At 51.1% G+C, this 22206-nt stretch overlaps 1 protein-coding gene across 2 annotated transcripts in view; it reads right to left on the minus strand.

The window, feature by feature from the left end:
* Positions 1-19439: 19439 nt before the first annotated feature.
* EPHA10 (EPH receptor A10) overlaps positions 19440-22206 on the minus strand; it is a 29862-nt gene continuing 27095 nt past the window's right edge. For both annotated transcript variants that reach the window (XM_042833921.1, XM_042833922.1), the window contains exons 12-17: positions 22102-22163; positions 21777-21980; positions 20592-20741; positions 20313-20491; positions 20075-20236; positions 19440-19554 (exon numbers count right to left, since the gene is read on the minus strand). In XM_042833921.1, the coding sequence (XP_042689855.1) occupies positions 19440-19554; positions 20075-20236; positions 20313-20491; positions 20592-20741; positions 21777-21980; positions 22102-22163 (872 nt within the window). The remainder of the gene's footprint in view (positions 19555-20074; positions 20237-20312; positions 20492-20591; positions 20742-21776; positions 21981-22101; positions 22164-22206) is intronic.

Here is a 22206-nt window from a genome sequence, read left to right on the forward strand (position 1 = left end):
GCGAGTTTCATTGAACAGGCCGCATCTCCAAATTTCGCATTCAATGGCAGAAAAAATATCCTGCAAACCGAAATTTCATCCATTTGTGGAATTTGTGACTCATTTGAGAACCTTGGCATGCGGGTGATAGCCTTGGGAGCCAGGAAATAACGAAGAAAAGGTATTTTCAAAACAAACATTGTTTCACCAACAGCATAAATTGTCCCCTTATCAGGGTGTCCATGCAGTGAGGGGATGGGTTTGCTTTCCTCTCCCATCCCAGCCTGCTTTTCCATGCAGTTGACCTGTGCTGCTTGCAGCGGGGATGTTACACCAGCTCTGATCTAACTTCCAGCAGAGTTCACAGCAGTTTTTAATGAGGCACAAAGATCTTTTCCATTAAGATGTCTAGTCCGTGGGCTGTACTGACAGTTCTTCCTGGATCCCAGGCCCTCTGCTGCAACCCTGCTGCAGCAGGCTCCAGCCGGCACCGCTTGTCTGCTCATTGTGTTTGCTCTCTGCCTGCTTCCAGCCAAGGCTCTCTTCACTTTAGGCAGAGCCCTCCTGGAAGCGCCCAGCTGGTGTCCAGGGTCAGCTTCCAGCAGCTCATTGGGACTACTGAAATGCTCAAATATTAAATTCAGCCCAGATCTTGTGTTGGATTGCTTTACAGTGCAAAGTAGGGGTAGTCCAAAGACGAAGCATTAATCCAGATGTTCCCCCTTGATAAGGGGGCTGACTGCTGAGTCTTAAGTTTGGCATTTAATGTTAAGATGTGGGTGGTGGAGGGTGGGAGGTGAAAACAATTACTCAAATTAACAGGCTTGTAAGTGTTTCGCAATATAAGCTTCTGTAGCTTTGCTCCTTTTTCTCTGTTCTTTTTCTTTTTTTTTTTTCCCCTTAACTGGGACAGATTTAACATTAAATTAACCTGACTGGTATAATTTAGCAGTTGGGCACCCAATTAGGTAAAATATATTAATTAGAAGACTTAACTGATGGTGGCTTTCCTGGGCTGGCATCTGGCTGCATGGAAGCTGTGCAGTGATGAGCAGCGTCCCCTCCACTCCGGACAGCATCTGCTGCAATGTGACATTCCCAGTGGGACCTTGCAGCTTTTTATCTGATCCTGTGTCATGTGTCATGGGCTACAGGGACTCCTGAAAACAAATCAAACAATGTTGTTTGCCATGGATTTAGCTGCAGCTTTCTTTTTCTCTAATTGATTTTACCGCAGGGTTCTGGATGAGTGCTGGAGGTGTCTGCAGAGAAGAGCCTTGCTGTAATGCCTGCTCATCTCCTATGTGTGTGTGTGTTCAGGGGCAGAGTGGTTGCTCATATACCTGGCCCCTCTGCAGGAGCGTGTTCAGGAGAGATGCCTTCTTCGCTCTTACCTGATGGCAAAGCTGTGTTCCTGCTGTGGGTGACCAAAAGTGGCCTGGCAGGTGCTTCTCTCCACCTGGGATTACAGAAGTCAGCGGCCTGATGCTTCAGATGCACTTCTGGAAAGCTGCATTGCTCTGTGCGAGGTCCTGAGGTGTGCTGCACTCTGTCCCATCACTGTTACACTCCCACACAAGGAGGATGGCAGCTGGTCACAGCCCGTCTCTCTGGGCCATGCTGCCTGCAGCCGGCTGGCAGAACAACAAGGGCTTCGCCCTGCCTGGCTCTGAAGTGTCAAAACACTTCAAAGGAGAAAGGGAGAGGCCAACAGCCCAAGTAGACAAGTTCTCTGAAAAGGGAATTGTGAGCATAGCTTCTCTCCAGCTGGAAAACTGTCCTTGTGGGGCAGGGAGAGAGCTGGGTGCTCAAGCTGGGTGTGCTGAGCCCCCTGCAGCAAGACACGCTTGTGATGCTATATTGCAAGCCCTTTCTTGGAACATAAATCTAGTATTTCCTTCTGTGTAGGAAGAGAGGCAATCATGAGACAGGCTGGGTTTCTGCTTTTATAATCTCACAACAGCAAGTTTTAGCTGTCAAGAGTTCCAAATAAGTATATCCAATTTATTCATAGATGGTAGCTTTCTTAAAGGCAGGACCTCCTTCACAGCTGTGCTGCAAATCAGATCCACATTGTCCAGTGAATCTCATTTACTGTAAGATTATACAAAAAACTGATGTGGCTGGACCTCACTGTGGAATTGCAGGGTGCCACTGCTCTGCTGTCACATCTGAGCTGGGGGAAAGCATAAATGTCCTCTTAAAATACAGTGGTGGGAAACATAGCTTATGGGGTGCGGACTTCAGTGCAATTTTATTCCTGGCTCTGATGAGGGTGGGGATGAAATTCTCTTTATCCCAGAAAGTCAGTGCCTGTAAGCCATGCAGCTTCACCCATCCCTCGCCCAGAAGCATTATTACACTGAAAAATGGTATTAGGCAGAATCACTAATTTGAACATCACACAGAGAGACCAAAATCCCAGGCACCCTCCCCGTCTCTCCAGGGAAAGATTTACTGCCTGCAACAGTGTAATTAATCTAATTTCCATTAATAAGGATGAGACACTTAATAGGAAAGTCATGTCCTCAAAGTTGGTTGCCGCCTGTAAGCCTGGCTGGGACCAGGAGAGCAGCCAGGGCAGAGCTGTGCCCATCTGCATGGATGGAGAAGATGCTCTCATGGCATCGTCGTCTGCTGTATTGCTCGTGTCGCACTGCCTCACAGCAACTGGCTGAGAGCAGCTTTCCAGGGAAAAATCAATATTTACTAGTTATGGGTCAATCTTCCTTATAAAGTACAAAGCCTGCTGATTTTGCACAGTTCAGGGCTGCACTGAGCTGGGAAGCCGGTGCTTTTCGTACAAATTGAACTCAATTCCTTTGCTATGAAGTAGCAAGTGGAAACGTTAATAAGAACTCAGCTGCTGTTGTAGCTCTGCTCTGCCTGTGGGCTCAGTGCTCTGAACACAGCTGTGCCCCAGCACTGGTGGGGGGGGGGATGAGGGGATGCAATGGTGTCTGGGCACAAGGATGATGGAAAAGGACAATTTGTCCTTGTCCTGCATCACTCCTGTAAATAGCATCCAGGGATTTGTGCCTCTCCTGCCCACCATTACTCTGTTGTCTCTGCCTACCCTCTGCATCCAGCTCCTGTGGCATTCAGCCACTGCAGGGCTGTCCCCTTCTGCAAGGGGCCTCAATTCACCTTCACCAAGAACGCTAAGAGAGTTTCAGTGTGATGAACATCAGCTAATGATACCCTCTGCGAGCAGTGAGTGAGCAGTTCTTCCTGTTGCTGCAGCACACATTAAAGCTGGAGGCGTACCTCGTTCTGTTCCATCATCTTCAGAGTGCGAACGACCAGGGAAGAGCTGGTTTGCACCGTTCCTTTTTGCCTCTTCCTACTGTCAGGTGGCTTTGGCTCATCTGTGCAGTGAAAGCTGGAGCTGGAACAAGAGTAGGGTTCGTGTTTCCTGAGTGCTGGGGCTCTCTGAGCAGGCACATGGCTTATGGGAAACAGAATGGGAGGAGGGCTGGAGTAGGAGAGGAGAAGCTGCTGAGCACTGGGCAGGTCTTGATTTAGCTGTCCTGCTTTTTGCTTTCCTCTACATGTGTAGGAAGAGCTGGTGGATGTCCCTGTGTGCTACTGCACAATTTCCTGACAAAACATCGTGAGTTTTCTTCCCAGTTCCCCAGAAAATGTTCCATGTGAGAACCCAGCAGTGGGATGTGAGGGGACAGTGAGTGATGACTGCCGGTGTGCAGCTCAGCTTCCCTCTGCTGCCACGCACTGCAGTGAGGGGACGGTGGGAGAAAGGCATGGGGAGGGCTCTGCTTCAGACAGAAAGCTTATTTCCCACTGAGGGTGACCTTGTGGCCCGGGAGCCTGGGAAGCCGAATCCTGATGGCACTTGATTGATGGGATCTGAGGAGTCGTTCTCCCTCAATGTCAGTCAGCCTGCCTCTGCTGACTGCAAATGAAGGCACGAGAAATTGGACGGTAATCAATGCCAGATGGAAAGTGCAATTGAAAATGCCTTCTGTCTGGAGCGCGTGGCCCTGGAGGAGAGCTTGGCTGGGGCAGCGCTGAGCGCTCAGCCCGTGTGCACTCACAAACGTTCCTGCTTTCCCTTTCCCTTTCTGTTGTTCAATTATCACACACGAGGATGACAGGAGATGCATCTCCATAGGAACTCACTGGATGAAGAAACCGCTTGCCCAGCACTGCCAGCTCCGAGTCCTGCCAGCTCCGAGCAGCTCATGCAGACAAGGAAAGAGATGCTGTTATCCCACCAGGCAGCACGGGGCTGGAAAGGAATAGCTTTGCACTTTGCAGAGCATACAGAGAAACCCTCCCAGGAGCAATGTGTGCCCACGGGGAGCAGAGCTGCTCAGGGAAGCATCTGAGTGCTGTGCATCCCAAGGGGACTGGACAGCAGAAGGGATTTCTGTGCTTTGTACTGCGACAGAACATCACCTGCATGTGGTATGGGATTGTGCTTCTTTCTGGGACCAGGGCTTAAGATGTGGGAGAAAACCCACGGAAAGCTGTTCTTCCTAAGGAAACCCACAGAAATCTGTGTTTCCTAGGGAAATGAGGGCGTTTTTAAGAGGAATTTAGTGATTTAACTTGTCTCAGAGAGAAAGAAACAGGGATGTAGCATGTGTCAGCAGAAAAATAGTGCTGTAAGCGATGCTATTCAAGCACTGCATTTGAAATGCTTGTTAAAATTAAAGGCCCACATTAGTTTCTTATAGGGAATTGCCTCGGGCACGTTCAAATGCATTAGCTCCTGCAGCTCTGCTGATGGAAAAGGCCATCAGAGAGTGTCAGTGCCATGAAATGCATTAGAGGCACCTGATGGGATGGGAGTTGGAGCTGTCAGGAGCGGGGTTCCTCCAGCCTTGCAGATCACTAGTGATAAAGAGCCCTTTGATGGCAGGGATGCAAGAAGCCTTCAGAGAACAAAAACCTGCAGGATAACAGGAGCACACCCCCACCATCATGGCCAGCATATGGTAAAGCCAAAAAATATATGAAGGGGAGATCAGGTAGCAAGGAGCAGCCACGAAGAAGAATGGGGCTGCAGAAGGATTTTCCCGTAGATGCATGCAGACATTTGGCTGCAGCTGGGTTCTTCCAGTTCAGCATTTTATCATTAGAAGAGCTGAACCATAAATTGCTTTGGAATATATGAATTTCTTTTCCCAGCATGTGGATTAGTTCAATCCCAGGGGCAGAGGCAGCTCAGCCCGTGCAGGGCAGTGCTGGCAGTCACAGGGTCTGCTCGCACCGATGAACCCACGTGTGGGTCAGGCAGCAAACCTCTCGTAGGGTGGAATTAATGCTGAAAAGCAGCAAGGGGGGTTCTGGTATGTGGTAACCACAGCTGTTAAATGGTGTGATTAGGAAATGGTGTGATTAACGGGAACACAACGCCTGCCAGTGCTGGGAATGCCCCCTGTGTTTGCAGCCCTGCTCAGGAGCAGCAAGAGCAGGGCAGGAGAAGAGAGGACAGAGGATGCTTCCCATTGAGGTCACCTCATGCCCCTAGAAGGACACCTCCCAGTCCCACAACAGCCCAGTACAAAGCAGCAACAAGGCTCTGCTTGTTTGCTATAAATAAAAGCACTTGCAAGATAGAACCAATTTCCTTTTCCCCTTGGGACAATGCCAACTGATAGCAATCCCATTATTTTTGGCAAATAACACCCCTGGCGGTTTCTTGCATGTTTGAGGAAGCAGGCGTCTTGCTGAGAATGAATTACAGGTTCACTTTCTCATCAAATATCCAGCTCACCTAGAAACAAGGAGGCCCAATGGCACAGGGAGGAAACTTCAGAGACAAAGTGCATTGCTAATAGCCTACGTTAATTGCCGATTCTTTGGAGCCGGGCTCATTGGAGCCTACAGCTCACTCCACATAATAACATCTCCCTCCTTCGTCCTCACCCATCTGGCACTTGCCATCTGCTCTCCACAATGCTCCCTGCCTTACCAGAGCTTTGCTGCAGGAAGTTTCTCTGTGCAGAATGCTGGAGCCCCAGGCAGGGCACCGCTGGCTGCAGCAGCAGGGCAGCACGGGCAGGACAAGCACTGCCATCAGTGCAGGCAGTGCTGTGACCACAGCTGAGGGTTTCATTAACTGATTGGTGCAAGGCTGCAGGGAAGGTCTCAGCTTCTCTCCTCCAGCTCCATTTGCTAATGACCTGGCTTTACTTTCTCACCCCTTTTTCTGGCTGAGCCTTGATGCTGCAGTCAGGATGTTCTTCCTCTTTGTATCTATGATGGTCCTAAAAAAACCCAGCAATTTTCTTCAGTTAGAAGTAGAAACACTATTTCAAATACAGAACCACTGCTTTTCCTGCTTCCCAAAACCTCCTCACACAATATTCTCTCCCTCTTTGGAGACTGAAATTATTTGCTACAGTCATAATTTCCTTTCAGCTCCAGAGATTACATATGACTATTTCTCTGTGGGTATTCAGTAGCAACGCTCCTCTGACCACGGCAGAGCTTTCAGCAGAGCTGTGAGGTGTTTCCTTTCCTGGTGGAGCGGCTATAATCCATTCTGCTCCAACTCCTGCGTGACCGTGGGCTGTGGCAGTGCTCCCTTCCTGTGGCTTAAAGCAGTGCCCAAAGGCTCAGCTCTGCAGCTCAGCAGCAATGAGATGTTCAGTGAAGAGCCACTGGGGCCTGGGACATGGCCACACACAGAAGGGGAGAGATCTGAATGCAAACAGCAGGGATGGACCCAGCCCTGCCATCCATCCCTGCCCCTCCAAGGGAGATCTCCGTGCCCCAACAAGCAGAGAAGCGGCTCATGATGGTTTTAATCAGCCCGTGCAGTAAAAGGAAATCAGTCATGTTAAAGGAGAATCGTAAAACAGCTTTGAAAACCACAGAGCCGTGCAGAAGTGTTCAGCTTTGTTTGTTTAGAGCCCAGCCATTTTACGGTGTAATAAACCTCCCGGCACGTAGGCTGAGAGCGTAAATCCTGCTCCAGCTCCTTGGTGTGCTGCCTAATGGCATGGCAATGGAGCTGACACCGGGAGCTGGGGCACTGTGTCTTCGTGTCCTTGGGCTCTCCCAGCCAGCCTGCCTGGATTTATTTTAGCCCAGCAGACAACTCCACGCTCCTGGGACGTGACAGATGTTGAGAGCTTCACTCTCCCTGCAATGCTCATTTTAATGCTCAGCTTCTCCAGCTTTGGTGATTTTCCACTTTGTCACCGTTCTCCAGGTTACGTAGCTTCCTTTTCTCAGCTCGGGCCTAAAAAGATGATCGTTGCTCCTCATCTGCTCTGATGCATCGTCCTCTGCTTCCAGCAAGGCTTCCTGCACAGCTGTGCAAGAGGATCTGAACCCATGGGCTCTGCTGGCACAGCCCCCGCTGTGGTCCCTGCCCTGAGCTGAGGGCTCAGAGCTCTCCATCTCCTCGGGGTAGATGACAAATGGCACGTGAGGATGCTGTGGGGAATGTGTGCACGCAGTGATAGAGATGCAGTGAATTAAACACTGGTAAAATGGATGTGGGGCTGCTGTAATGAATGTATGCGTGTTGTGAGGATGAGGACACGGGTGTGATGAATATTGTCTATCAGCTGTGATAAAAAGCCCATCATCCTCAATACGTATTTTCGAAAACTAATTTAAGGCTGAGAGAGATTATTAAAAATGAGGAGAGGAAATTGTCTAGGATATATTTAGAGTCCCTTGGTAGGTGTGAAGTGAAAACAGTGCCTGTGGGGTGACGGGGATGGCTGTGGGAATGGTGCAGCCCACTATAAGAGGATGGGGCTGAGTGGGGCAGAGGGTCCTGGCACTGCTTGCAGGGACTGTGCCCACCACCAGCCTGCCCTACACTGACCTCAGCATCCCACTGTTCCCACCCTGAGTCTTGGAATGTTTTGTGGCTGAGCAAAGCAGATGTGAGGTGTTGTGAGCATTGTTTCCTTTGGGGAAAGAGGCTTCTGCAAAGGGAAGGCTATGCTAGAGGTGCTGAGGAAGGGAGCCCAGCCCTGCTGCTGGATGCAGTGCTCCAACCCTGCGTGCTGCCCAGCTGGGGTAGCTCCAGTGTAGACATGCATGTATGTGTACATCACCAGAAGGGTTCAGAGAAGCCAGCATAGAAAACAGGAGCATCACATGGGCAGTTCATTGCCGAAATGACAGTAAGATATGATGGGATTTAGTTGATGCACAGCAGACAACAGGAAGAGCTGCTATTGCTGTACAAAGAGCCTTGCGACTTCGCCTTAGGCACTCCCTGATGCTTGGCTGAATTTTTGCCATGCCCCTCTTGGTGAGATTTGTGCCCAATCCCCACTGGGGGCTGCTGTGCAAAATGCACGCCACACCTGTAATTCACTTCCATCTCCATAAATACATAAATGGCAACTTTTTATGGTACATAATGAGTTGTAAGAGGTTCCAGCAGGCAACGTGTCTCTCCTTCACTAACAGCTGAGCAGCTCTGGCAGTCTCAGCGTTGCTCTGTGCCAGCCCTGCAGTTGCCCATGGAGGTTCCCCACTGGGTTCCTGCAGCCAGGGTTGTCCTGCAGACCCTTTGGTAGGAGCTCCTGCCCCAGTGAGCAGCACCGACCTGCGGCTCCGTCCATCTGAAAGGCTGAGTTTTGTTCTTGACTCTTCCCGGTCTTTCATTTAATCTCGCTGCGGTGTTCACTATGACAAGATCATTAGAAACCGAGTTAATGTTGCAGAGCTCTTCCTCCCGAGCAGTGTGTAACCACGCAGACGATGCCTGCAAGACAAGAGACTTAATTGCGTTCTGTCAGTATCCAGGGGGATGTCAGCCCGTCGAATTTAAAGCCAGGCGGGATGGGGGTGGGAAACGCACCTCCATTACTCACCCAGGTTGAATGAGGTTTCGGTTTTATTATCTCCTGAAATAGCCAGTGCCTGGGAGGTGCTGATTGAAGCCATTTGAAAACATGACAACATCCTTGGGACAATAGGTGTCTAATCTAATGAAGCCAGAATGCATTAGCTAAGAGCTGCGTAAAGCGAAGAAAATGCAATTAAAGCATTCCTGAGGACAGATGTCGACCTACGTAGGGGACACTGATATGAGGACGTCGGCAGAAGTCTAATGAAAATAAATGATCTGTTTGAAGCATTCCTCAAATCAATAACGGAGCCCGAGGCACTGCTGCTCTGCCCCATTCCCCTCCGGTGATGCCGGCCCTGGCTGAAGTCGGGCTGGGGGCAGTGCACCAGTTGAGGAGAGGCTGTGGGCAGAGCTCCCCACCGCCCTGCTCTCCTCCTCCCCTCTCTCCCCACCTGAACCCTTCCATCAAAACCTCCATTTGTTTCCCAGCTCTGCCTGCAGGATCCCTCTTTAAGGACTAAACCAGAGAGGAGCACACAGCCATCTCCCAGCGCGGACATCCATGCACCAACCTGCATTTCAGTTCCACCATCAGTAACATCGACTTCGTGTTGCGCTTCGTATTTTAGGCTTCCAGACTGTCTCTGACTGATTTCCTTTCAGCCTCAGCTCCTCAACGACAGGGGAGCCCTGACAACATTTTGATGTGAGCCCATCCATCTCACTGTCTGTCCCCATGACAGTGTGAAGCCACTGTGCATCAGCTGCAGACTCTCCCATGGTGTCTGCTGCCAGCAGGGCTCAGCAGTGCCCCACACACGCTGTGATTGTGCACCTCTTCACCAACCAGGGCTCTGAGTGAGGGCTGTGACAGTTCACCTTCCCATTGCAGTCAGGCCAATGTAAGCAGCTCAATAATTCACGCCTCTCAAGTAAAATACTTCTAATAAAATGAAATAAAAGAAACTCTCCCCAAGCTCCTCAGTTTGCTGAGCGTGACCTGGCTGCAGTCCTGCTGCTTCGTTGACTTGTGGGCTGTTGTCCATGTACTGACAGTCCTGCTCTGCATTATTTCAGTTTCCACCTTTCTCCTTTTCTCATCACCTGGGTTGCGCTTTGGGCAAAAGAAAATGGGCAGAAAGCAGGAGCAGAAACTGCCAGGCTGTGCAGCAGTTCTACAACAGAATTCCAGGCTTTATGCAGGAGCGGACTGCAGAAGGGCCATCTGCTGCCACCTCCTAATCCCACCATCCGGCACCCTGCCTGCACCCTAACCCCAGCCCTGCCTGTTCCCCGCTGCTCTGGGGCTGCAGGGGACGATGCTCAGTGCCTGCAGAGGCACAGGGAGTGCTGCTGCTACCAGCCCTCATGTTTCAATAAATGGGAAGGGAGGAAACGTTCCTTTCCCTTATTATTCAACACAGGTTGTGTTTCGCTCTCTCTCTCTCTCTCTCTCTGCTATATTGGAGCTGTGTCAAGGATGTGGGTTTTCCTGTTGTACTGCTATCACGCACTTAGATAGAGACACCTTCCTCTCCAGACTCCTACCCCTGTTATAAATAGTAATTAAAAACACCCACTTCTGTAACTCGCATTAAATCACGATCCCTTGGCAAAGAGTTTTAATTGACAGCCACGAGTTTATTTCGAGGCCCAAGTTGTATTCTTGGGAGCTTGATTCACTGTGCCACACCACCTCTGGCTGCGGTGCCGTGCTCCCTGACACACACGTTCCCTGCAGGATGAACTGATGCACCAACGGGAGGACCATAAAGAACCTCCCTGCACAGCACTGGGGAGCAACGTGCAAGGAGATGTGCGTGCTCAAAGAGAGCAAAGCCAGAATGATTGCGTCAGGATCCCTGGTTATGAAATGATGGAGAGGAAATAACCCTGACGCCGTTTCTCACAAGAACTACTGTAATAATTCTGGTTCTCCTGCAAAGCTGCGTTACATCTTCACTTCATTCGACTTTGCCCAGAAGCAGCAGCCACAGCAGAAGCAGTGCGAGTCCCTGGGTCTGCTCATCCCCACAGACATTCAGCATTGCCCATTTACATACCACTCACCCAGGGAGCTCATATTTACAGTCACAAACTGCTATTTATCCAGCATGCCAACTGCCATCACCCCAGAGCACCTACAACTCACAAAAAGCATTTTCATTGCCCCGTTCATTTCTTCCTCTCCTGTTGGTTAATAGAATTCACTTTGAAATATTTAACAGCATAAACGCCCACAGCTGAATGCCATTCCTGTGGCTGCTGTGTCTCAGTGTGTGTTCCCAGGGCTCTGCCCCAGCTCCTGGCTGCACACTTTTGCTTTGTTGCAGGCCAGCAGTGCCCTGGGGAGATGCTCATGCATCATGGCATTGGGTTGGTTTCATGGTGCCCTTCCTCTGTTGCTCATCTGGCCCTTATAAGACTGTGCTGAGCTTTGCTTCTTGCATCACCAAATGCAAAAGCCCCAGCGATGCCCCAGCACTGCCCCGAGCACCCAGCCCACAGACACAGCATTCCCCTAGGGAGAGCATCAACCAGAACAGACCTCATTACAGAGAACATGCTCACAAAATAACCTGAATTGCACAGTTCTAAATCCTTACCCAAATGCGCAAGGCTTCTCCGAAGCAGGTCTTTGTAACAGATGATCTAGGGCTCTAGAGGGGATAAGATGCTGCTGCTTTATTTCAGCTCCATTATGGAATTTAAATACTGTGCAAGTTAATGGAGATGTTTATGCCTGCACATAAAGCAGTGAGCTGTGCTCCATCCTGCTGTGCAGTGACAGCAGCTCACTCCCTGCTGCCAGGGCTGGGGGGAGCAGTGCCACGCAGCCCCAGGCACAGGGGGGGCCTCTCCTTGCAGAGCTCCGTGTCTGGGGGAAAATATAAAATTGATCATTTGCAAAGTGTCACTTAATGACCATCCGTGCTTAGCAGCACCCGCAAGCCTCAGGTGGAAGCACTGCTAATGATTGCCTTTGCTCAGCTGTCGCCAATTCCCTGCACTTCTTTGTGCAGTTCCCCTCATGTAATGAGCATTTGATTCGGTGTCATACACACATGCATGCACCCACGGGGGCCCTCCAGGATGGCTCAGTGCTTTTGCAGATCAGTTTGAAACAGGAACTCCCTGGGCTGTCCCAGGAGGTGCCAGCACTGGTGACCCTCACGGTCTCAGTTGGTCCCTCGCCCCCAGAGGACATCTGTGTCTGAGCAGTGCCAGGGCTGCCTGCTGCAGCAGCACAACGGCCTCTGCACAGTGTGTGAGGTGCTGAGAGCCAGCGGTGCTGTGGCCCTGCTGCTGGCATAGGGAGCTGCTGAAAGATACTGCAGTCCCAGGGGATACATCACCCACAGTGATGGCAGTGATGGCACCCACATTTTGTGCCTCTTCTTTCTCCCTTTGCCACCTGATGTGTGTCCCCAGCTTGCAGCAAGCAGTTGGAGGAGGATGCGTGTCCCTGTGCAGCCCCCACCTCACACGTGCTGTGCTTCCAAACGCTGCACCGAGCTGAAAGGCCACGCTGGGGGCACGACTGGCACCCCATGGGCTCCTGTTGTCAGGGCTCATTGCCTGGCAGATAGTTGGAACGCAGCAAAGAGCAAGGCAGGCAAAGGGCCAGCGCTGATCCCCGAGGTGCAGCCGTGCAGCAGAGCCCAGGGATGCAGCTGCACCCCCTGACCCTGTTCTGCTGCTTTTGTTTGTGCCCATCAGCCGTGGGACCGCAGGCCCTGCGCCGAGCGATAACGGCTTCGCTTTGTCTGATGCTGAAGGTGCTTGTCAACCTCAGCGAGATAAAAAGGCCAAACACATTTATAATTGTGTAATTAAATGGCTCCTGTGCCTTCCAGGCGTCTCGCGCAGCTGGGCAGATGGTTCAGCGCCAGCACTGACAGGCTGATGGCACAGCACTGGGATGCATGGCCAGCTCCTGCTGTGGCTCAGCCGGGTGGCACTGTCCCCATGGGTCGCATCCCTTCTCTGTGTCCCTGTCCCTTTGCTGTGTCCCTGTCCCAACCCCAGCATGAGGGAGAGGAGCTGTGGGTCCTTGCAGGCTCTGCTCTGTGCTGGGTGGCTCAAGCACTGCGCCTGCATCCCTGGCTTCAGTCAGTGTAGTGTAAGCAGGCTCTGCTGGGAAACAGGGAAGAAAAGGCCGGGGCTGATGCTACACAAAGTGCTGAACAGTGGAACAGAACCCTAACAGCTCTCTCTTTGACTTGCTTAACACGACTCCACCGACTGTGAGGTTAATACATTAACAATGCATTTTCTACGCTTGCAATTAGCAGAATAGAGCACAGGAGCTGGATGTGCTGCAGGGAAGAGCTCCTAAAGGCAAACCCCAGAGCTGTGGGATGTGCACCCCACATGCAGACAATGCCCAGAGCTGCTCCTCTGTTTGCAGGGCCCAGGCACACAGCAGACCCAGATGTGCCACGGCACCAGAGAGGGAAAAGGTGGAGGAACAGAGGGAGATTAATGCAAGGAGGGATGGTGCATCCGTTCCTGAGACACTTCAAGTGGCAGATCACTGATTATGATGATAGATGGCACCGGTTCTTCCTGATAATTAGCAGTCGTTCTTATTTAAATGAAACTCTCCCCCCAGAGCCAGGTTTTTTCAAATGTTCCCTAGGCATGGCTCTCCCCTGCCCTCCCCAGCCCCTTTCTAAGGCTGCTTTGCCATTCACCCAACAAACAGACCTCAAAGGGGAGCAGAAGGCAATGGTGGTCCAAAGGGAGGCAGGACACAAGGCGAACAGCAAGGTGACAGATGCTGCTGTCCTTGGAGAGCGGGGACATGATTTTCCAGATGTTTTCCAGAGCTTCCTCAAAGGCACTGCGTGTGTCAGAGGCTGACACACGCACTGCTGGATATACAGACACACACACAGCTGCAGCCCAGGCTGGAAACTCCCCCTCAAACCTCTGAGGACTGGGATTAGATCATGAGACGTTTGCTTGTGTCTGTTGTGCGGAAAATATTCAGCCCACTCAGCTCCACCAGCAGAGGATGAGGGGGAAGAAAGAAGCAGAAGCTTCAACGTCAGCCCATGCAATCCATCACTGCAGCAGGACAGGCGTAAAGCAGGGAGCAATAAGTCATGCAGACAGAGCTTCCAGCTCAGAGCATGACATGCTGACACCACGCAGTGCAAATGTGTGACCCAATAAGACCAAAAATCTGCCTCCCTCATAGGTAACACATGGACCTGGCACTGGGAGTGACCCAGGGGGTGATGGAGTCCCCTGGCCCTGCTGCACATCCCTACCCCACGCTGGAAGCATCCCATCCCCACCCCAGCGGCATGATGGTATCCAAACCCCATCCCTACAAGGAAAGTCACCCAAAAAAAGGGAAAACATCCCACACACAGCCCCAGGAGGCAGCACAGCAGGTAAAGCCTGAGCAAAAAGCACCTCTGATGGCTGCGCTGTGATCCGCTATTCACAGGCCCGCTTCAGAGCTCTAATTAGTTCTTTATAGTGCCAATATAGCCCTGGCCGGGCTCCTAGTGAAGATTGGCTGAATTAATTGATCGACAGAAGGCAAATAGACTTCACCCAGTTTAAGCACCCATTCAGTTCCCTTTTTGGAGCAGCTGTCACTGCTGTCAGCACGCTGCAACGAGGCTTTGTATGCACTCCTTGGCATTAAGCAGCCTAAGAAAAAGAGAAGGAATGGGAACTGCTGAATTAGACACAGTGAATTATTTCTTAATATTACTATTTGTGCAGTGTTTGCATTTAACGTGCTGGCCTTACACTGCTTGCCTTTTCCCAATTAAACAATTTGTTTCATGCCTTAAGTGCAGGAACTTGGCGGCGCTTCCCTTTGCTCCATGTGAGCTCCCTGGGCTGTGGGGATCCCTGCCAGCCCTATAGCCTCTCCCTCCTCAAAATGCACCAGCTGCACTCATTAAACATTATTTTTCCCCTTATGGAAATATCAGAAGCAAGAAAGCACCACTGCACCCTCAGCAATAGGAGCAGGAGCTCACTTGCTGTTTAATAAAACAGGGCATCGTTTTACACCTGGCTACTGCTTAAGCTCTGCATGACCTGGCACCCCTGCTGGCACTGTATTTTCCATCAAGACACCTGAAATAACCCACACAGACAAGCCAGGACAGAATTAGTGTTGTTTTTACTTCGGTATTTAGGCATCTCATTATTGCAATCTTCAAACGTAGTTCAATAAATACAAAATTAACAAAAATGTCAATAGATCTTTATTTCCTTCTATTATTTTTATTATTATTCCAAACCAACAGTGATTCCCTGGAGATGTCTGACTATAGCTCAAACATTGAATGCACACAGTGTTCCCTTATGATCTTATATTACATTTGTTTCAAGCTTATAAAAATATATATTGACTTCTCAAGTATGTATTTACAGTATATAACATGTGGTTAATGACTATCAAAAAGCAGCTGGAGGTGAACCAACGTGATCTGGACTGACTCTGCCTCAACTCCTGGCTGCAGGAAACTGCCCCAGAGAGGAGCACTGCTGGGAGCTGCCCTTCTGCCCAGGGGGAATGCATGGCTCATTGCAGGAGGGGAGGATTTGCAGAGAGGAATTTCTCCACGATGTGCAGAGAACTCCCAAGGAGAGGCTGTGCTGTGCCTCTTCTCCCTGGCCAAGAGGAACATCTAGTGGAGACATCCTCCTTAGGAATACAGAGAACAGCACAGCAAGAGGAGGCTGCGTGAGAACAGAGCGTGCTGGGAACAAGGAAGGGAACCAGATCCCAGAGGCATGTGGTGCTGATGCTGCTCAGGGTGGGATGGGGGTCTGCGGACACCGACCTTGGTGAACTCCTGCATGACTTCAGCAGAAACCTAAAGATACCAACCCAAAACACCCATCAGCTCAGGCAGGTCACCTCGTGCTGCTTCCTCACCCTTCTCCAACCCAGTCACCAGGTGCCAATGGTGCAGGTGGGCTGAGCTCTGCCCCGTGCCCTCCTGAGCACCAGCACAATGCGTTTGGGGAGCTCTGCCCACATTGCATGGATGGGCTGAGAGCATCTCCTCTTGAGGTGTTTCCCTTGGCTGAGCAGCTGCACAACAGTACTGCTAATTAATTTAATTATAAGGCATTGAATACTTCCCCAAAGAGGAGGTTTAGAGGGCATAAGTTAATTTTGAAATCGTAGCAAGAATTTATAACTTAATCTGCTCAACTGATTATCTTCAGGGCCGAGAGAGCTCAGCTACAGGTGTGTTCTGATGCCACTTGTGAGCCATGAAGCATGGACCAGGATGGCAAGCACTCCTTGCTCCTGCCCTGGTCACAGAATGATGCTGTCAAGGAGAAACAGCTGTGAAACACCACATCCCTCAACCACAGGAAGTCAGGAAAGTAATTAAACACGGAATTTCTTTTGGGAACAGATAGAGAATGCAGTACAGGAGCCTCATTCTGCAGGGGAAACGCTCAAGAAGTGACTGAAAAATGGTCTCATTTTTAATTGAAGTACTCCAGCACAAAGCCAGCATGCAAGTGCTCAGCCATGTGGATCAAGAGGCTTTGTGAACTCACTGATGGGGAAGGATGAGAACAAGGACTGCCCCTTCTTCCTCACCCCAACATCCCCCTCTGCCTCTGTAGGGAATGCAATCATTCCCTGCACTGGAGCTCGCCAGGTCTGTTGCTTTTGTCAGCACTGCTTTTGGTTGTAGGTTCTTAAATGATAAAACCCGGGAGCATTCCCAAGGAATAACATTTAATCTGTCAGAAAGGAAACTCCACTCTCTCATCCACTTTTTGCCAAGAATTCATTGCTCTCAGGCACTGCTGTGCAGCTCTGCACGCATCCCTACACCTGACCTCACTCACCAGGCATACAGGGATCTGCACTGTCCCCTCACAGTCATGGGGACACTTGTGCAGGAGCACCCAGCACCTCCCAGCTGCTCCAAGGTGCTGCCATCAGAGATGAGCACTCATGGACTGGACTCCACACACAGCTGTGGGCAGAGGCTTCAGCCTCCTCAGCCTCTTCAGCAGCTCCTCAGCCTCCCCCAGTGGGTCAGATGGGTGTTAGAGAGATTGGGGCACCTCCCCAGTGATTTCCCCAGTTGCTGATTGCTGTTCTTATTGCCATAATTTCATTCCTTTTTGCTAGCTTCACTTCCTCGCCATTGCACTTGTGATGCTCAGAGCCCTCAGCACCTTCATAGAATCATACAATCATTCAGGGTCAAAAAGACCACTAGGATGATCCCAACCTTCCTGCACACTGCAGACCCAGAGAAGGCCTTCTGCATGCTCAAGGCCAGCAGTTTCCCAGACCAGGGTGCCCACCACGGCACCACATCACCCTGCACCCAGCCCATCCTACAGCCGCCTCCATGCAAGAGGGACAGGAGTGGGATCAGAAATCACGTTGGTTCAGCTCCCTGCCCAGAGAGCTCTTAATATACTTTCTCTATAGATAAAATGTAAACATAACGAGCATACAAATTGCACTTGATCCTTGGGATCTGGCATTTCTACCAAATGAAGGTTTCAGTTCATAATTATTACTCTTTTGGGTGTGATATGTCTGGATGCTGGCAACGGACCCAATAACTGCAAAACCTAAAGGCAAATTAATTCTGTAAACAAACAAACAAACAAAAAATGACCTCATGGCATTAGGGAACGATGTCCAAACTGCAGGAGAAGAGCACCGAGAGCTGGTGGCAGCTCACTGCAGCTCTGCCTTCAAATGGCAAGATGAGGCAGAAAAAAAATATACTTAGCCAGCACCTTCTTGACTCCGCTTGTTGGAGTTCAGCCAAAGAGCTCTGATCTCCAATGCAATCACATTGAAATAGCTGAACAAAGTTAAATGTAGTCCTGAGCACTCACAGCCCTGGTCTAAGAAGCCAAGCCAGAGGGCTCTGAGGGCACAGCACTGTGCTGGTTTGAAGGAACCCATCAGGAACGGGGCTTTGCTGGATCCTTAAAGCAACTGTGAAGGCTGTGGGGCCAGGACAGATGTGACCTCATTCTGGGCAGGTGGGTGCCATGCCAGTCCTGCAAGCAAGCTGTGTCAGTGCCCTGCAGCTCATTGCCTTTTAGTGTCCCCTTTTGTGTCCCCTCGGCACAGGTTAGCTGCAGAAGATCTGAATCCTACGCATACAGATTTTCAACTGCACTGAACACCTTCCACAGCACTCATTCCTTTTGTAAATCTTTGTCTTTCATCATTAATAATTCACTCGCAATACATACAGATGATAATAAAAGGCCTACAAAGCTCTGTACGAGGCTACAAAGACCCATTTAATTAACTAACTTCAAAGAATTGTTAAGCAGATGCTATTTATGCCTTCTGTCACAGATTGGGCCTGTAGCAGAAACGCCAGCGCACGAGGCACGCTGTGCAGGGCTGCTAGAAAACAAAGTGCTGTGTGCCCACCTGGCGCCCAGCAGCACCCCTGGCTCCATCCCTCAGCCACACAGCAATGCTCTGTTTCTATCTGCAGGATGGGTACCACATCCAGCTGTGCCCCCCGCCGCCCCCCTCCCCTTTCCCAGTGGTTATTTCTATACCAGTCCCCTAAGCTATGGTGCAGTGTTGGGATTGCAGAGCAAATGCAGCTGCTGGCAGACCTCACGGGGTCTGTGTTAGTGCTGGGGGTAACCAGACACCTCCACTTTTTCAGGACTCCTAAAGATGTCTCCTACCTGCAAGGAGCAGCTTGCCACACCTCGCTCCCACTGCCTTCCTGGATCTCTTGGTGCCATCACGCTCCCCCACTGCCAGCGAGGATACAGGATGCCTGCAAGACTTTGCAGGGCAAGAAGCAGGGAAAAGGGGCTAAAGGAGCAGCGGCTGCTTTAGCATCAGCCCTTCAAGGGCAGCAGGTTCCTGCTCACTGCTGCTGCTCTGTAACTCCATCCCACTTGGTGGGCTCACGCAGGGAAATGATGGACCAGGACCTGCACAAAAGGCTGAACGTGGGGCAACCCAAGGCTTCTCTACTTGCCCTCTCTTGGCTGTGGCTATCTTTACCAAAGCCTTCCATTCCCTCCTCTGAAACTGTCTTGTCAAAAGCATCTTCCAAACATTCAGCACTGCACTTCGGCAGCGAACATTTGTCTCTTGTTCACTGACAATGGTGTCAGAATTCAGCAAGGTGACTCTGAGCGGAAGGGACATGGCTGGGACAGAGCTTCCTTCCAGCGTGCCAGATGGGCAAAGTCACCTTCCTGAAGCTGGGTGTGAGCCTCTAAAAATAAAAGCAATAAAAGCTCCTGGTGGGGTTGGTAGAAGATGTCAGCCTGTATAAAAATACCCATGGATTTCACCAGTAGGATGCTAGATAGGAAAATGCTGTCAGCTCTGGATGAAGACAGCACAGAAATGTTCATCCACCCTGTTAATCTAGTTACCATGTGAAATGGTGTCATTACAGTTTGACTCATCTTACAGAGCAGCAATGGGGAGAACCATAGCCACCCAAGTACACTGTACCTGGTGCCTGGGAACACAGCTTCCCCAGCACAGGGGATGGCATGCCCTGCCCTCTTATGACTTGGAACGACACATCTGGCAGCAGCCCACCAGATCCCACATCCCACCCAAAACTGCAAGGCTTCCGAATTTGGTCCAACATGGGCCAGCACCTCCTTCTGCTCCATTGGTCTGTGCTCCACGTCACACCTGCACGCCCCTGCCATGCATCTGGATCACCTGGGCCCGCAGGGTCTGGATGCCACTCAGGATGGTCTTCTGGTGCTCTGCCTGAGTGATCCCCAGGCTCAGGACGTCTCTGCAAAATACACCCCATGATCAGGGGAACAATCCTAATCTCAGCCTCCCGTGCTGGCTGCTCTCCATCAATTAGCAGTATGAATTTCAGGCCGTTGGGCAGTAAGAAAGTCCCCAGTGCATTGTCCCAGCTGAACAATACCGACCTTGGTAATGAGCTTGGGGGTGACACAAGCCCACAGCACACAGCAGTTCCCAACACAGCTCCTGGACATGGAGGCCCCATGCTGCCCACAGTACCGCCTGTCAGCAAATCTCTGACCCCATTCTGTGTCTGGGCCAGGTAACATGTTACTGCTGCTAGAAATTATGGGTTAAAATTCCAAACCACAGCTCCAAAACGCAGCAGCTGAACTGCACAGCACAAGCAACCAAAGCCAGGCCAGCGAGCTTTCAGCAGACACATTTGGGAAGATCTGCCTCCTCCATTCGCCACAAGAGGCTGTAATTTAGAAACCTTACAAATTTCTGCTTAAACTGAACCCAGCAACACCAGGCTGCAGCCTAACGCTCTCACTTACTGCGCTGTCATCCTGGCCACGGACTCCAGGTAGCAGCAGCCTGCAGCAGTGAAGTTATCTCGGTACCTGCCCATCCCTATGGCTTCCAGCCACTCTCCCACAGAGCTGAACGCTGGGAAAGCCACGAAGGAGCGCTCGGTGAGGGGCACAGTGCTGCGGGACCTGCGGGCAGAAGGGAGGTGAGGGGCAAAGTAGGGACTTATGGCAGGGTCCCAGCCCCACGGGGACAGGCAGGCACCTGGTGCATGGAGGCGGCTCTGGGCTCTGCAGCATCTTGCTGAGGATGTCGTGGATGTGGGAGAATTTGGGGCGCTGGCTGCGCTCCTTCTGCCAGCAGTCCAGCATCAGCTGGTGCAACGGTGGCTGGCAGTGTGCTGGGGCAGGCAGGCGGAAGCCATCCTCCACTGCCTTCATCACCTGCACAGAAAGGCAGAGAGGTGAGGGGGATGGTGAATACAGATTGCATCAAATATGGTGAGCCATACAACGATATCAGGCACGCAGCTGGGGCACTCACATCGTGGTGGGACATGTCCCAGTAGGGTCTCTCTCCATAGGACATCACCTCCCACATGACGATGCCGAAACTCCACACATCGCTGGCTGGGCTGAAGTGGTGGTACTGGATGGCTTCAGGGGCTGACCACAGCACCAGGCTCTTCCCACGCTGCCAGGCAGAAAAAGGGCAGAAATGGAGTTGTCACATAGCACAGAGAGTGACACAGTGATGCCCGTGGCCATCTCATGCATCTTCTCCCCCTGCATACCACGTGCAGCTCTGACAACTCGTGCCTCCATTTATTTTAAAATGGTCATGCAATGGTATGCTGCATGGGAAGGCGAGTCCTGAAATATTAATGGCAGGGAGAATGGCTCTGGGAAAAGCTGATGGCATTTTATACATTAATATTTAACGAAAGCCATCTCAGAGCTGCACAAACACACAGCTCCTCCACCCCGGCTGCTCTCCTGTAATTAGCAGCCCTGTCCTCCACCTCTGCAGAACCCTCTGGATGCACCGGGGGAAGCAGGTGACAGACACTGCAGCTAATTGTAATTAACAGCAGAGAGACCTCAACCCCTAAGCTACCAGCTGGGCTCCTCGTGCCACGGAAAGGTTTCTCCCAAACTCTGTGAGTTGCTCAGAGCTCGGTCCCATTTCACCACACTCTCTCTAGGATGGGGATGCTTTCCCCAAGGTCTCCTTGGAGCCCATGATAAAGGCTGAAAAAATATTCTCAGAGATTTTTGCTGCTATCTGCCAGCTTAGAGATGGCAGCAAAGTGCAGCTCCTGACAGATCATGGGCTGAACCCCACACCCAGACCTTTCTCTCCCTGGCACAGCAGTGCCCAGCACTGGGGCACAGCTCCAGGTACCTGCAGCCAGCACACCTCCTTGGCACTGCCTGCATGCTCCCTGTAAACAATAAGGGCTCAGCTAAGTGCACACAATCAGGGCTTTTTAAAACCTCTGTGCCCAGTTAATGCAATGCACTAACAGGTTCAGCTGCGACAGGGTGAGCTGACGAGGTGCAAGCAAGCACCAAACAAGCAGGACTTACGTTCTTAACTGAAAACTATGAACCTCATTATGAATGACAAACTAGAGCTAATGATGCCCAAGGCTGCTCGCCATGCAGAGGGGCAGATCCCCAGCCCAACACATTGCATGTCCAAATCCCATTCCAAAAGGCACCTTACCATGGTGGAGAAGATGGTCTCCATCTTATCTTCCTGCGGCCGTCTGAATCCGGTGATTTTGCAAGCCAGGCTGCTGTTCACCAGGACTTTGTGGGCAGCCAGGCTTTTGTGTATGTAACCCATCTCTGCCAGGTATTTCATGCCAGCAGCGATCCCCAGCAACATGCTGAGGAGCTGGCTGGCCGTGAGCTGGCCCTCGTGTTTCTGCAAATAAAACCAAAAAGAAGGAAAGAAAGAAAAGAGGAGGAGGAAAAGCTGGAGCTGAGCGATGCCTGCTGAAGCCTGAGCAGGTGATGGAGCCCAGCAGCCAGCACACAGCACTCACCCTGAGGAAAGAGTCCAGCACTCCGTTCCCCATGTACTCCATCACTATCATCATGGTGCTCCCTGCATGGACAGACAAGGAGCACTGCATGAATGCTACTGAAGG

This window comes from Centrocercus urophasianus, unplaced genomic scaffold, assembly GCF_019232065.1.
Source record: "Centrocercus urophasianus isolate 14NV4802_14NV808 unplaced genomic scaffold, USGS_Curo_1.0 seq_43, whole genome shotgun sequence".
In the NCBI taxonomy this organism is placed as follows: Eukaryota; Metazoa; Chordata; class Aves; order Galliformes; family Phasianidae; genus Centrocercus; species Centrocercus urophasianus.